The sequence below is a fragment of the Nicotiana tabacum genome, chromosome 14 (assembly GCF_000715075.1).
Source record: "Nicotiana tabacum cultivar K326 chromosome 14, ASM71507v2, whole genome shotgun sequence".
Lineage (NCBI taxonomy): Eukaryota > Viridiplantae > Streptophyta > Magnoliopsida > Solanales > Solanaceae > Nicotiana > Nicotiana tabacum.
Genome location: NC_134093.1, coordinates 98,453,872 through 98,469,870, shown reverse-complemented (window position 1 = coordinate 98,469,870; position 15,999 = coordinate 98,453,872). Strand labels below are relative to the sequence as shown.

General features: G+C 41.2%; 1 protein-coding gene across 1 annotated transcript; it reads right to left on the bottom strand.

Moving 5' to 3' along the window:
• Positions 1-3,867: 3,867 nt before the first annotated feature.
• On the bottom strand, positions 3,868-4,557 carry LOC142169059 (uncharacterized). The gene is made up of 2 exons (XM_075230260.1): positions 4,429-4,557; positions 3,868-4,311 (listed from the first exon to the last, which is right to left on the bottom strand). The coding sequence occupies exons 1-2, from the start codon at positions 4,555-4,557 to the stop codon at positions 3,868-3,870; spliced, it is 573 nt and encodes a 190-aa protein (XP_075086361.1).
• Positions 4,558-15,999: the final 11,442 nt, after the last annotated feature.

The window sequence follows — 15,999 nt, the reverse complement described above, 5'->3', positions numbered from 1 at the left end:
TTGCTGTTTACTTTTCTTGTTTGCACAATTTAGTGCATTGAAAACTTTCTTAGGATCTGATAATGCTTCGAGCAATTCACCAGTTCTTGAGGAGTTCCTAGGCATGCACCTGTAACACCCAAGACTATAAACGTTAAAATTTCAATGTATTTGGTTTAGAATGAAGAAAACTCACTACACTAAGAATTCTAGCACTTCTTTTAGCTGCAATTAATAACACAGTTAATTCCCCGGCAACGGCACCAAAATTTGATCACGCCTAACTATGCCTTATAAAAGGGACTTGGCGGTCATTGCAAATATATTCCGGCTAATAAGTCCGGAGTCGAGTCCCATAGGAAATTAACTTATCAAACACAACTACTAAACTCGCACAAATTCACGCAATTAATCTTCAAAAATATTTAAGTAACAATTTGGGTTTTTATTAACTAAATATTACGTAATGAAAATATAATAATTAATAACTAACTACGAAGGAGTTGTAAACAAGAATTAGAATTATCTAAGGTTGTTATTTCCCCTATTGTCAGAATCTTTTCGGCTACGTTTTCTACAAATTTGCCTAAGTCTTCTCTATCGACCATGAGTACTCCAACTGTCGTAACTCTCTCCCAAGTAATTACCACAATTTACTAGACATATTCTCCCGAATTACGCTAGCTGGCATTAAGTACAACTCACTCAGATTGCACCAAGGTTTTGTTATCCCTAATCCCACCTTTAAACCTCCATATTGATCCCTCATATACGTTTAGGAGTGATGTTGTTCAACAACTACCTAAATATGCACTCTCTCCCGAGTAATACATACTAAATAGGCACAGCTAATTGAGGGCACTTCAATTAACCACAAGAATAATATAGTTGAACAAATAGAAAAAATACTATGGCAAATTTATATTAACGTAACAAGAAAATCATCATTCAATAAGTTCCATCAAAACCTTAGACTATGAATTTAGCTACTCATGATAAAAGTAACAATATCCAAAGTATGTTGCATAATTAAAATACAAGATAAAGATAAAGTGATGTAGAAATTGTTGACTCTAACTCCCGGCGGTTGTTCTATGAGATATCCTTGCCTCCGGTTGCATAAATCCCTTCAAGTAGAGTTTTTAGGTCTATTTATATGTGTTGAAAAAGACATAAACGTGTAGGCCAAGTCCTAGTCAAACCTGAAAATGAATTAAGTCTTCAAAACTCGGATTGGACCTGGTCCCAGGCCTGGCGTGGCCAACCTAACGCCTGATGAACCTGGCTTCATGCCTGGCGTCGCCAGCCTAACGCCTGGTTCTACTTGGCCTTTGCCTTGGGTCGCCAGCCTAATGCCAGCTTCAAGCCTGGCGTCGCCAGGTTCTCTCATTCACTGCTTCTGCGCACGCTTTTGACTTGTAGGTCTCCTTTTTCTTCTACTTTCATCTCCAATTCACCTACACATAAAATGGACACTATTACATGCAAATAAGGTGTATTTTATCATTAAAGCGTATAAAAATGCAAGGCGAATAATGTGCTAAATCATGAATTATAGCCACACATCACGATGGGGTGAAGAGGGCCGTGATCGCTTAGAGCTGGGGACTATGTGCTTCGCGATCGCATGAAGGCAACCGCGATCGCGTAGGGTTAAAATTGGGCAATGGAAAATTGTGTTTCGCGATCGCGTGAGGTTGTCCGCGATCGCGTAGAGAAAATGACTAGGCAAAGAGTTTAAGTTCTGAAAATGGGACTTCGTCCCATTTTTTATTTTTACCGATTTGGAGCTCGGATAGAGGCGAGTTTTGGGAGATTTTCAGAGAAAATAATGGGGTAAGTATTCTTAACTCAATATTGGATAAATTACTCGAATCCATGGCTATTTTAAACATTTAATGGGTGAATTAAGTTGGAAAATTCAGAAAATCCTCTTGGTTTAATTTGAAGATTTGAGGGTCGAGTTGAGGTCGGATTTTGGTAAAATTGGTATGGTTAGACTCGTGGTTGAATGGGTTTTCGGATTTTATAACTTTTGTCGGGTTCTGAGACATGGGCCCCACAGGCAATTTTTTGAGTTAAATTTTGGAGTTTGTTGAAAATGTTGTATTTTCATATGGAATTAATTCCAATAATTTTTATTGACTGAATCAGATTATTTGTGGCTAGATTCGAGGCGTTTGGAGGCCAATTCATGAGGCAAGGGCATAGCGGTGTAAGAAATTATATAGTTTAAGGTAAGTAACACTTCTAAACTTGGTTCTAAGGGTATTAATCCCCGAATCAGTGTCATATAAATTGTTTGGAGGTGACGGACACGATAGTTGACGAGCGTGTGGACGTGCACCATTGAAATTGTGACTTGAATAAATTCTATGAAAGTCGTAAAAATTAAAGAGTCATGTAATTATCTGAACATTTCTCACGTGGAGGAATTGAGCTGAGGCTCTTATTAAAGATCATGTTTATGCTACGTGCCGATATTTTGGGACCCATGGGGTTGTGTTGCTGTTAAATTAATTGTTTTAAAAATGTACATTTCACATTCACTCGTATTCATCCATTGTGATGATATTTCTGGGATCGAGCTGCGCGTCACAACATGCCATATTTGCTTTCAGCAGGCCTTATAGGCTTTATTATTATTATGGGATCGGACTGCACACCGCAGTAGGCCATATCGGCTTTATATAGCTCTTGGGCTGAAGGAGCCCCTCTAGAGTCTATACACACCCCTAGTGAGCGTAGATGATTATATATACGGGATAGATTTCCCAGGGCATGGACTTGCCTTACTTATTTATATTGTGATGAAATTTCCCTAGACATGGATCTTGTCTGTATTATTTACATTCGGGGAAATTAAGTACCCCAGGGATGGATTGGCCTTATACGGTACTGAGTGACTAACTGTCAGTCGATGTGTATATATATATGGGATGGAATATCCCTGGGCTGATTGGCCATAAACAGTACTGAGTGACTGAATGATTTGTGAACAATATTACATGAGGTATTTCTACCGAGTTTAACTGTTGAACTTGAAAGCATGCCTACATTTTTGTACTATTATTTATATTGGACTGTACCTGCAGAGCTCGTCACTACTTTCAGCCCAGAGATTAGTCTTGTTGCTTATTGAGTTGGTTGTACTCATACTACACTCTACACCTCGTGTGCAGATCGAGGTGCTTTCGGACAGGGCTATCGTTAGATCTCAGAGGGCAATCAGTTGGAGACTACCAAGGTAGCTGCCTAGAGTCCGCTGACCTTGACTCTCTTTCTTTGAGTTATTGTAATGTTCTATACTTTCATACACATATTTTATCAGTCATACTTTGTATTCATATTAGATGCTCATGTACTTATTGACACCGGATTATGGGATTCTTTGATGTTCTTTGGAAGGTTTGTGCCCATCTTCCAGTAGAATCTTATGCATACAAAATGTCGGGTTGATCCCCTTAATATCTGTAATGGTCCAGCTAATTGCAGTCTTGCATTCCATTAACACCAGCAAAAGTTGTTCTGCCTGCACATCTAACAGACTGGATGAAATAATAATAGGTAAAGTGGATTTAGGTCCCAAGAAAGCATACCTGAGGTGAGACGATAACGGATTTAGCTCTAACTGTGGCGGCGCTTCAATCGATAGCTTAGCTGGAGGTGGTTTTCTTTCTTCTAAGTGTAAGGGCTCAAATTCGAGCTCTCTTTTCCAGTTCCTTGCCCTTCAAGGGCCAAAACCCACTCTGCCAAGTTTTCACCATCCATTTCTTCTAAGTTCATGAGGCATGCTGCTAGAGGGTCTTTTGCATTTAGAGTCTCATCTTCCTCCTCCAAGATAACATCCACAGCTTCTATCAGAGAGCAGTTAGCAAACTCACTGGGTCACCGCATAGATTTCTGCACATTAAACGTTATATCTTCATCGTTCAGTCTCATTTTTAGCTCCCCAGTTTCACAATCAATTAGGGCTCTCCCAGTGGCTAAGAATGTCCTTCCTAAAATTATGGGAATCTCCTTATCAACTCGGCAGTCTAGAACGACAAAATCTGTTGGGAAAACAAACTTCCCCACTTGTACTAATACATCATCAAGGATACCAGATGGCCTCTTCACTATCCGATCGGCCAGCTGTAATAACATAGACGTGGGTCTAGCTCTTCCAATGCCTAACCTTTTGTAGATATCCAAGGGCATCATGTTTATGCTTGCCCCCAAATCACAAAGTGCCTTAGCAAACGCATAGTTGCCTATTGTGCATGGGATTGTGAAATTCCCTGGATCAGATAACTTCTCAGCTATGTGTCTTGTCACAACAACACCACATGTCTAAGTCAGTGTAACCATGGCCAAGTCTTGAAAGTTGAACTTATGAGACATCAAGTCCTTCATCATTTTTGCATAACTAGGCATTTCCTTTAAGGAATCAATCAATGGAATGTTCACCTGAATTTGCTTTAACATCTCCAAGAATTTTTTATATTGCTCATCTTTTTGATATTTGGCTAATCTCTGGAGGAAGGGTGCTGGAGGCCACTTCTTTCCTCTGATTTGATTTTGAACCTGCTCTGGCATTGTTTCTACTGCCTTCTCTTGCTCTAACTAAGTTTCCTTCGCGACTTCTTTTTCTTTGCTTTTTTAAGATGGCGCATGTTGTACCGTCACCTCTGTTAACCTTGTTGAGTCATCTATATTAATGGGTAATCGCACAAGTGTTTCAGTAGGCCAGCTTTTGCGAGCCATCTCTTGCTCCAGATCTAGGTCTCTACCATTTCGTAGACTCACTGCTATAAGCTATTTTGGGCCCTGTTCATTTGGATTGACTTGTGTATCTGCAAGTAATGTCCCTTGGGGACGATTGTTTAGGGCCATAGAAATCTGTCCTAATTGAATCTCAATACCCTTTATCGCTAATTCATGAAAGTCTACCCTCTGTTGCATTTTTCCCGTGGACCCAATCAATTATTGCAGCATTCTGTTATTGTTGTCCATCATTCCCTCAATTTTAGTAAAACCATCATCTGGTCTCATAATTTGTTATTGTTGAGGTTGTTGATAAGTCAGCTGCTAATTTTGCTAGATGTAGCCACCTTGCCTTTGTTAAGGCGCAACTTGACCCAGTGGTCACATAGCTCCAGGATTGTTGTTGTTATTGTACTGTTGTTGCGCTGGCCTATATTGTTGATTATGTTGACCCCAATTCTGACCACCTTGCCTCTGTCCCCCATAGTCGGCTACATAATTCATATCTTCTTGATATTACTGGTTGTCACCTTCCGCAAACATATGGTTGGTTAATGCATGGTGTACATAAGACCACATTAGTTGTGTCAACTATGTGAACCTGCTGCTTCTGGCTTGATTCATCAATCTTTTTGGTGAGGATACTCATTTGTGTCATTAGAGTGGCCACATTCTCAACTATGGAGTTGTTTGGGTCCAAATCCACTGAGTGAACTACCGGAGTGATCGTAGAGGCTCTTGTCATCCATCCTGAGTATTGGGCCATCTTATCAAGCAGGATCTTGCATTTTGCGAACGTTTTACTCAGAAATTCTCTACCTGCCGAAGCATCAACATTGACCTTTAAGGTGTCAGCCAGTCCCATGTAGAATCTTTACCCAACATATGACTTCCTTTAGCTGCAATTAATAACACCATTAATTCCCCGGCAACGGCACCAAATTTGATCACGCCTAACTATGCCTTATAAAAGGGACTTAGCGGTCGTTGCAAATATATTTCAGCTAATAAGTCCGGAGTTAAATCCCATAGGGAATTAACATATCAAACACAACTACTAGACTCGCACAAATTCACGCAATCAATATTTAGAAATATTTAAGTAACAATTTAGGTTTTTATTAACTAAATATTACGTAATGAAAATATAATAATTAATAACTAACTACAAACGGGTTGTAAACAAGAATTAGAATGATCTAAGGCTGTGATTTCCCCTATTGTCGGAATCATTTCTGCTACGTATTCTACAAATTTGCCTAAGTCTTCTCTATCAACCATGAGCACTCTAACTGTCGTAACTCTCTCCCAAGTAATTACCACAATTTACTAGACATATTCTTCCGAATTATGCTAGCTGGCATTAAGTATAGCTCACTCAGATCGCACCAAGGTTTCGTTATCCCTAATCCCACCTTTAAACCTCTGTATTGATCTCTCACATACGTTTAGGAGTGATGTTGTTCAACAACTACCTAAATATGAACTCTCTCCCGAGTAATACATATTAAATAGGCACAACTAATTGAGGGCCCTTCAATCAACCTCAAGAATAATATAGTTGAACAAATAGAGAAAATACTATGGCAAATTTATATTAACGTAACAAGAAAATAATCCTTCAATAGGTTCCATCAAAACCTTAGGCTATGAATTTAGCTACTCATGATCAAAGTAACAATATCCAAAGTATGTTGCATTTTTAAACTACAAGATAAAGATAAAGTAATGTAGAAATTGTTGACTCTAACTCCCGGCGGTTGTTCTATGAGTTATCCTTGCCTCCAGTTGCAAAAATCCCTTCAAGTGGCGTTTTTAGGTCTATTTGTATGTGTATAATAAGACCTAAACGTGTAGGCTAAGTCCTAGTCAAACTCGGAAATGAATTCAGTCTTCAAAACTCGGATTGGACCTGGCCCCAGGCCTAGCGTCGCCAGCCTAATGCTTGGTTCTGCTTGGCAATTGCCTTGCGTCACCAGTCTAACGCCACCTTCAAGCCTGGTGTCACCAGGTTCTCTTATTCACTGCTCCCGCGCATGCTTTCGACATGTAGGTCTCCTTTTTCTTCTACTTTTATCTCCAATTTACCTACACATAAAATAGACCTTATTATATGCAAATAAGGTGTATTTTATCATTAAAGCATATAAAAATGCAAGGCGAATAATGTGCTAAACCATGAATTATAGCCACACATCACGATCGCGTGAAGAGGGCCGTGATCACGTAGAGCTGGGGACTATGTGCTTCGCGATCGCGTGAAGGCAACTGCAATCGAGTAGGGTTAAAATTGGGCAGCGGAAAATTATGTTTCGCGATTGCGTGTGGTTGTCCGCGATCGCGTAGAGCAAATGACTAGGCAAAGAGTTTAAGTTCTGAAAATAGGCCCATTTTCTATTTTTACCGATTTGTAGCTCGGATAGAGTCAATTTTTGGAAGATGTTCAGAGAAAACAACGGGGTAAGTGTTCTTAACTCAATATTGGTTAAATTACGTGAATCCATGGTTATTTTTAACATTTAATGGGTGAATTAATTTGGAAAATTTAGAAAATCCTCTTGGTTTAATTTGAAGATTTAAGGGTCGAGTTGAGGTTAGATTTTGGTAAAATTGATATGGTTAGACTCGTGGTTGAATAAGTTTTCGGATTTTATACCTTTTTTCGGGTTCCGAGATGTGGGCTCCACGGGCGATTTTTGAGTTAAATTTCTAAGTTTGTTGAAAAAGTTGTATTTTCATATGGAATTAATTCCAATAGATTTTATTGACTGAATGAGATTATTTGTGGCTAGATTCGAGGCGTTTGGAGGCCAATTCGTGAGGCAAGGGCATAGCAGAGTAAGAAATTACATAGTTTATGGTAAGTAACACTTCTAAACTTGGTTATGAGGGTATTAATCCCCGAATTGGTGTTATATAAATTATTTGGAGGTGACGGACACGATAGTTGACGAGCGTGTGAATGTGCACCATTGAAATTATGACTTGAATAAATTCTGTGAAAGTCATAAAAATTAAAGAGTTATGTTATTATCTGAACATTTCTCACGTGTTGGAGGAATTGAGCTGAGGCTCGTATTAAAGATCATGTTTAGGCTACGTGTCGATATTTTGGAACCCATGGGGTCGTGTTGTTGTTAAATTAATTGTTTTAAAAATGTACATTTCACATTCACCCGTATTTATCCATTGTGATGATATTTCTGGGATCGAGCTGCGCGCCGCAACAGGCCTTATTGGCTTTATATATATTATTATTATATGGATCGGGGATGCCCGCCAGCAGCAGGCCTTATAGGCTCTATTATTATTATGGGATCGGACTACACGCCGTAATAGGCCATATAAGCTTTATATAGCTCTTGGGCTGAAGGAGCCCCTCCGGAGTTTGTACACACCCTCAATGAGCGTAGATGATTATATATTCGGGATGGAGTTCCGAGGGCATGGACTTGCCTTTCTTATTTATATTGTGATGAAGTTTCCCTGGACATGGATCTTGTCCGTATTATTTACATTCGGGGAAATAAATTATCCAGGGTTGTATTGGCCTTATACGGTACTGAGTGACTAACTGTCAGTCGATGTGTATATATATACGGGATGAAATATCCCTGGGCTGATTGGCCATAAATAGTACAGACTGACTAAATGATTTATGGCCAATATCACATGCGGTATTTCTACTGAGTTTAACTATTGAACTTGAAAGCATGCCTACATTTTTGTACTATTATTTATACTGGACTGTACCTGCGGAGCTCGTCACTACTTTCAGCCTAGAGTTTAGTATTGTTACTTATTGAGTTGGTTGTACTCACAGTACACTCTGCACCTCGTGTGCAGATCCAGGTACTTTCGGACACGAGGATCGTTAGATCTCAGAGGGCTATCAGTTGGAGACTACCAAGGTAGCTGCCTGGAGTCCGCTGACCTTGACTCTCTTTCTTTGAGTTATTGTAATGTTCTATACTTTCATACAGTGTTTTATCAGTTAGACTTTGTATTCATATTAGATGCTCATGTACTCATTGACACCGGGTTTTGGGAGTGTTTATTTTTTTTGTATTTGCGAGATTTCTTCCACTGAATTTAAATATTATGTTTTCAAATTTAGAAGATATGGTGGTTTGTTGAGATTGTCGGCTTGCCTAGTATTGAGATAGTTGTCATCACGACAGTAGAGATTTTGGGTTGGTCGTGACAAGTTGGTATCAGAGCATAGGTTACATAGGTCTGACTAGTCATGAGCAGGTTTAGTAGAGTCTTGCGGATCGGTACGGAGACGTCTGTACTTATCTTTGAGAGGTTGCCGAACCCTTATGAATATTTTACCTTCTTGCATTCTGTCATGCAAATTTATTGATTCCGAAAACTAAATTTATGTTATTCTATTCTCTCACGGTTGGTGAACACGTACTACCGGATCAGATGGTCAGCCACCAGTTAGGGTTGCGAGAGGCCGATACCGTGGTAGAGGTTGTGGCCGAGGTAGAGATCGAGGTGTAGCTCGTGCAACAGTTAAAGCAACACCTGTAGCACCACCAGTTGCTCCAGCTCAAGAGCAAATTTCGGATATAGTTGAGCCGGCAGGACCAGCTCAGGCACCAACTGCACCTAATGTGATTCCAGGGCTTTAGGAGGCTCTAGCACAGATATTGACAGTTTCCGCTGGTCTTGCTCAGGTGGTTTCGGCTCAGGCCATACCTGTCACTTCTCAGCCCGGGGGAGGTACTCATACCCCTGTTGCCCGTACTCTAGATCATGTAGTACAAGGACTTCAGATACCAGGGGAACTACCAGACCAGCCAGTTGCAACTGCTCAGGCCCCGGTAGTTCCCGTTATGGCAGATGATGAGCAGATAAGACTTGAGAGATTTGGGAGGCTTCGACCTCCATCATTTAGCGGTGTTGAATCAGAGGATGCTCAGGGTTTTCTAGATAAGTGCCAGCGGATGCTTCGGACAAAGGGTATTCTAGAGACCAGTGGGGTCTCGTTCACTACTTTCCAGTTTTCTCGGGCTGCCTTCAGTTGGTGGGAAGCTTATGAGAAGCGCTAGCCGGTCGGTGTAGTACCACTTACATGGCAAGAGTTCTCCGTTCTCTTTTTGGAGAAGTTTGTGCCGCAGTCTCGCAGAGAGAAGCTGTGCAGGTAGTTTGAGCAGTTACGTCAGGATGACATGTCTGTGATGCAGTAAGAGATAAGATTTTCTGAATTGGCCTGTCACGCAGTTTGGCTGGTTCCCACTGATAGGAGAGATTATGAGGTTCATTTATGGCCTCACATATTAGTTGCGGTTACTTATGACTAGGGAGAGGGTATCTGGTGCTACTTTTGATGAGGTAGTTGACATTGCTCAGCAGATAGAGATGGTATGTACCCAGGAACGTGGATAGAGGGAGGCTAAGAGGTCGCGTAGACCAGGTGGTTTCATCGGTGTCCCTTCAGGGGGTCAGTTTTACCGCGGTAGGGGTCGTTCTTACAGACACACTCAGACGGGTCGTCCAGTTCACCATGGTGCAATATCCAGCCATTGTTCATACAGCTCTCATCATGGCCAGTCATGTCTTGGTGCCCTTCCATCCCAGAGTATGCCCTGTGCTCCTTCAGTTCAGGGATCATCTATACCGGGTTCTTATGGTAGTTATTCTGGTTCTCGATGTCCGCCTCAAAACTTGCCACCATTCTTCGAGAGGGAGTGCTATGAGTGTGGAGAGCTGGGTCATATGAGGAAATTTTGTCCCCGCCTTACTTGAGGTCCAGTTCAGTAGAGGATCCAGGCTACTACTTCTGCACCAGTTGTGCCACCACGGCCCAGCCTACTCGGGGTAGGGCTCAGTCAGCTAGGGGTCGCCTAAGAGGGGGAGGCCGATCAGCTGGTGGTCAGTCCCGATTCTATGCTTTTTCTGCCAGGCCAGACGATGTTGCTTCAGATGTAGCGATCACAGGTATTGTCTTAGTGTGCCACATGGAGGCTTCTAAATTATTTGACCCTGGTTCCACTTATTCGTATGTATCATCGTACTTTACTCATTATATAGATATGCCCCGTGAGTCCTTAGTTTCACCTGTTCGTGTATCTACGCCTGTGGGCGATACTATTATTGTGGACTGTGTGTACTGGTCATGTGTGTTAACTATTGGGGGACTGGATACTAGAGTTGATCTTTTATTGCTCAATATGGTTGATTTTGATGTAATTCTGGGTATGGATTGGTTGTCTCCATGTTATGCTATTCTATACTGTCACGCAAAAACTGTGACATTAGCAATGTCGGGGTTGTCGAAGGTCGAATGGAGAGGTTCTCTAGACTATGTTCCCGTCAAGGTAATTTCTTATTTGAAGGCCCAACGTATGGTTGGAAAAGTATGTTTGTCATATTTGGCCTTTGTGAGATGTTGACACATATACTCCCTCTATTGATTCAGTACCGGTAGTGCAATACTTTCCGGATGTATTTCCTGTAGACCTGTCGGGTATGCCACCCGATATGGATATTGATTTCAGTATTGACTTGGTGTCGCGCACTCAACCCATTTCTATTCCTCTGTATCGTATAGCACCAGCTAAGTTGAAAGAATTGAAAGAGCAACATCAAGAGCTCCTTGATAAGAGGTTTATTAGGCCTAGTGTGTCACCTTGGGGGGAACTTGTTCTGTTTGTGAAAAACAAAGATGGTACTATACGGATGTGCATTGATTACATGAAACTAAACTGTAAGGCCCCGTAAACATTTTCCTAAAAACCGGAATCCGTGATGCTGAAGTAGGCGTAGAGGTTAATAGTAGTTGGATTGAACAGTGCCTGAGGAGTTGAAGGAAAATGTTGGGTAGAAGTAGGCATTTCTGCTGCCGCAGAACCACTCTGCGGACCGCAGAATGGTCGCAGTGTGAGGCAGTTTTCTGGGGCATTTTTTATGTCAATTTCGTGGCCAATTATGCGACCGCATAACCGTTTCACGGGGCGCACTTTGGTCGCATAGTCATCCTTAGACTTTTGTGGAGGGAGGTTCTGCAGCATATTATGCGACCGCAGAACAGGTCTGCGGGCCACATAACGGCTGGAGAGTGAATCAGGCCAGCCCAGTTCCCAGAGCCACCTTTCGCGGTCATTTCGCGGACCGCATAATCATTATGCGGTCGCATATGCGATCGCAGAACCTGTTCCAGAGCTTCATTTTTTGAGGTTTTTAAACTCGACCCTATTCTGTTAAAACACATCCCACAGACCATTTTGATCCTATTTCCGATATCTTTGGAGTGAGAGAGAGTCCTAGAGGGAGAAAGTGATCCTCATCAAAACTTTCTCTTCAATTCTTGCTTAAACCTTTCAAGCTTATCAAGAGAAGCACCCTAGGTCTTCATCCTAAGAGGTAAGATTCTATCACCAAGCTCTTAAATTCGAAATATAAATAGAATGTGAAATTAGTAAGGTAGTTCATGGGGATGGGAGTGCTTACCTCGCATGCATATATTCTTGCGGTACGTGGGGAGGTTGTGAGTTAAAGATAGAAAAGAATGGGGTGTGGAATGATAGAATCTTCAACAAAAAGGGCCTTAAAACATTGTTGCACACCTAGTGCTTGATAAAATGGTCAAATGAGCTAGAACCATAGTGATCCTCCTAATTTTGATTCAATTTGTTACATTTTCAAAATAGATTGAATTTGCTAATATTCCGGAACATTTTAGAGTTTAAAAAAAGCTCAATTGAGGTATGTTGGCTAAACCCCCTTCTTCTTAGATTCGAATCCCCCGGTGTTCATGTAATTGGTGTAAGTCCTTGACTATTATTGAGTTGGCTATTCCTAATATGTTTGTGTTGAAGGATGTGTGTTAAGTGTTTATTCTAAATGCTTCATCATGTCATCTTTCCATTTGAGAGTGTGTTCAAAATGTGGAATATGTGTTAGAAATGTTAAGACTTCATGTCAAGATCGAATAAAGGTTGTTATGCCAAATTGTATGAAAAGCCTCTATGTGCCCAAAATGCCCAAATTGCTCATATGTGAATTTAATGTCTTGAATGGGAAGCCTTATTGTTGTTGATAATGATAATGATAATGATATTTGAATGTGGAAAAGGGAACTAGAACTATGAAATACAACCAAGTGCCAAGAATGACTTTGAAATCGCGATCACTAGTGCCAATGAATCGAAAACATATGAAAGAAGTATGATGTGAAATGATTGACTGAAAAAAGGTAACGTCTTGGGTGAGACGGCCTAGCCGATCAGGCCGTGATCGGACGCCATGCTGCACACATGGTGGTGACTGTGCTGAAAATGATAATTGAAATTGTGGTTATAGTTGATGTCTCCAGTGGGACGACCTAGCCGATCGGTTCGTGATCGGACTCCGTATAAGAATACGGTGGTATTGTGAATTTTGGAATATCGGCACTAAAAATCACCAACCTAATAACATAGAAATTGACTTGAAATTTTATGTGATCCTTAACTTGATGTTTAAATGTTAGTTGAAGCTCGTATTAAATTCTTGACTGTTTCCCTTGTATTATTATTCATTCTATTGAGATGGTGGTTAGCTATACATACTAGTGCTATTCGACGGTACTAACGTCCTTTTTACCTGGGATGCTGCATCTTTAAATGGATGCAGGCGGTTACATAGCAGGCAGTGTTGATCAGCGATAGTGGCACATCTTCTTCCTAGCAGATTTGGTGAGCCCCAATTCATCCTGGGGTCACGCATTGTATCTTTTGTTTATATTATTATTACGTCTCAATGTATAGCCGGGGCCTTGTCGCCGGCACTATCATAGACCCCTTTTGTACCTTTTAGAGGCTCTGTAGATACTATGTGAGTTGTATATGGGTGTTGGGAATGCTGAACAAGTAAAGTTGTGTTTTGATCACTTATTCCACTCAAGCTATAAGAATATGTATATTTTGGGACTTAATAGTAGAGTAACTAGTGAAACGGTTTAATACTGTATGAATGAACTTCCTACTGTCTAATTAAGGTAATCATGTCTTTTCTTGATCATGGGTGAGTTGGGTAGAAAGTATTCAACATGCTTGCTCGACCGGGTTTACTCGGTTAAGCACCGGTCGCGCTTCCCAAGATTGGGGCGTGACATGAACAAGGTTACAATCAAGAATAAATATCCTTTTCCACGTATTGATGACTTATTTGACCAGCTTCAGGGAGCGAGGGTATTCTCCAAAATTGATTTGAGATCCGGGTATCACCAATTAAAAATTCGGGATTCAGATATTCTAAAAATGATATTCAGGACTTGTTATGGCCACTATGTATTTCTCGTGATGTCGTTTGGGTTGATCGACGCCCCAAGAACATTTATGCACTTGATGAACAGTGTATTTAAGCCATATCTTGATTCATTTGTTGTAGTATTTATTGATGATATCCTAGTGTACTCATGTAACCCGGAGGAGCATACACAATACTTGGGTATTGTATTACAGAGGATGAGAGAGGAGAGGTTTTATGCCAAATTCTCTGTGTGCGTTCTCGCTTAGTTCAATGGCATTATTGGGGCACATAGTGTCTAGTGAAGGAATTAAGGTGGATCCAAAATAAATAGAGGCAGTTTAGAGTTGGCCCAGGCCATCTTTAGCTACTGAGATTCGGAGTTTTCTCGGCTTGGCCTGTTATTATCATCGCTTCGTAGAGAGTTTCTCATCTATTGCGGCGCCTATGAAGAAATTGACCCAGAAAGGTGCTTGTTCAGATGGTTAGATGAGTGTGAAGAGATATTTCAGAAGCTCAAGACAGCTTTGACTACAGCCTCTATATTGGTGTTGCCTACAGGTTCAGAATCTTATACTATGTATTGTGATGCATCGCATATTGGTCTCGGTGCAGTGCTGATGCAAGATGGTAGGGTGATTGCCTATGCGTCCATACAATTAAAGGTATATGAGAAGAATTATCATGTCCACGACCTTGAGTTACAGCTATTGTTCATGTCTTGAAGATTTGGCGGCATTATTTGTACGATGTCCATTGTGAAGTTTATACCGATCACCGGAGTCTACAACATCTGTTTAAACAGGAGCATCTTAATTTGCGGTAGCGGGGGTTAGATTTGCTGAAGGATTATGATACCACCATTCTCTATTATCCCGGAAAGGCCAATATGGTGGCCGGTGCCTTGAGTCGTAAGGTGAAGAGTTTGGGCAGCTTAGCATACTTACCGGTAGCAGAGAGGCCTTTAGCCTTGGATGTTCAGGCCTTGGCCAACCGGTTTGTTATATTGGATGCTTCTGAGCCGAACCGAGTTTTGGCTTGTTTGGTTTCTCAGTCTTTTCTTTATGATCGTATTATAGAACGTCAGTATGATGACCTTCATCTGCTTGTCCTTAAGGACACGGTTCAGCATGGTGATGCCAAGGAAGTCACTATTAGGGATGACGGTGTATTACTGATGCAAGGTAGGCTATGTGTGCCTAATGTAGATGGTTTGCAGGAGTTGATTCTCCAGGTGGCACACAGTTCGCGGTACTCCATTCATCCGGGTGTCGCGAAGATGTATCAGGATTTGAAGCATCACTATTAATGGAGGCGAATGAAGAAAGATATAGTTGAGTTTGTAGCTTTGTGTTTAAATTGTCAAAAGGTGAAGTACGAGCATCAGAAATCGGGCGCGGATTGCTTCAGAGACTTGAAATTCCGGAGTGGGAGTGGGAGCGTATTACCATGGACTTCGTAGCTGGGCTCCCACGGAATTTGAGAGAGTTTGATGTTGTTTGGGTGATTGTAGATTGGTTGACCAAGTCTGTGCATTTTATTCCAATTGGTACTACTTATTCTTCAGAGCGGTTGGCTGAATATATCCGCGAGATTGTTCGTCTGCACGGTGTGCCAGTGACCATCATTTCATATCGGGGTACGCAGTTTACATCACAGTTTTGGAGGGCAGTACAACGAGAATTAGGTACACAGGTTCATCTGAGTACAATATTTCACCCTCATGCTAGGACAATCCGAGCGCACTATTCAGATATTAGAAGATATGTTACACGCTTGTGTTATAGATTTCGGGGGTTCTTGGGATTAGTTTATGCCACTAGCAGAGTTTGCTTACAATAACAGCTATCAATCGAGCATTCAGATGGCTCCGTATGAGGCTTTATATGGGAGACGATGTCAGTCTCCGGTGGTGTAACGACCCAGACGGTCGTTTTGAGTATTATAATCCCGTTCCCCCATTTACTGCTCAAGTTATGCTTTACAGTTATTTTATGACTTACCAGGTTAGTTAGTTCGGGTCCGGAAGGATTT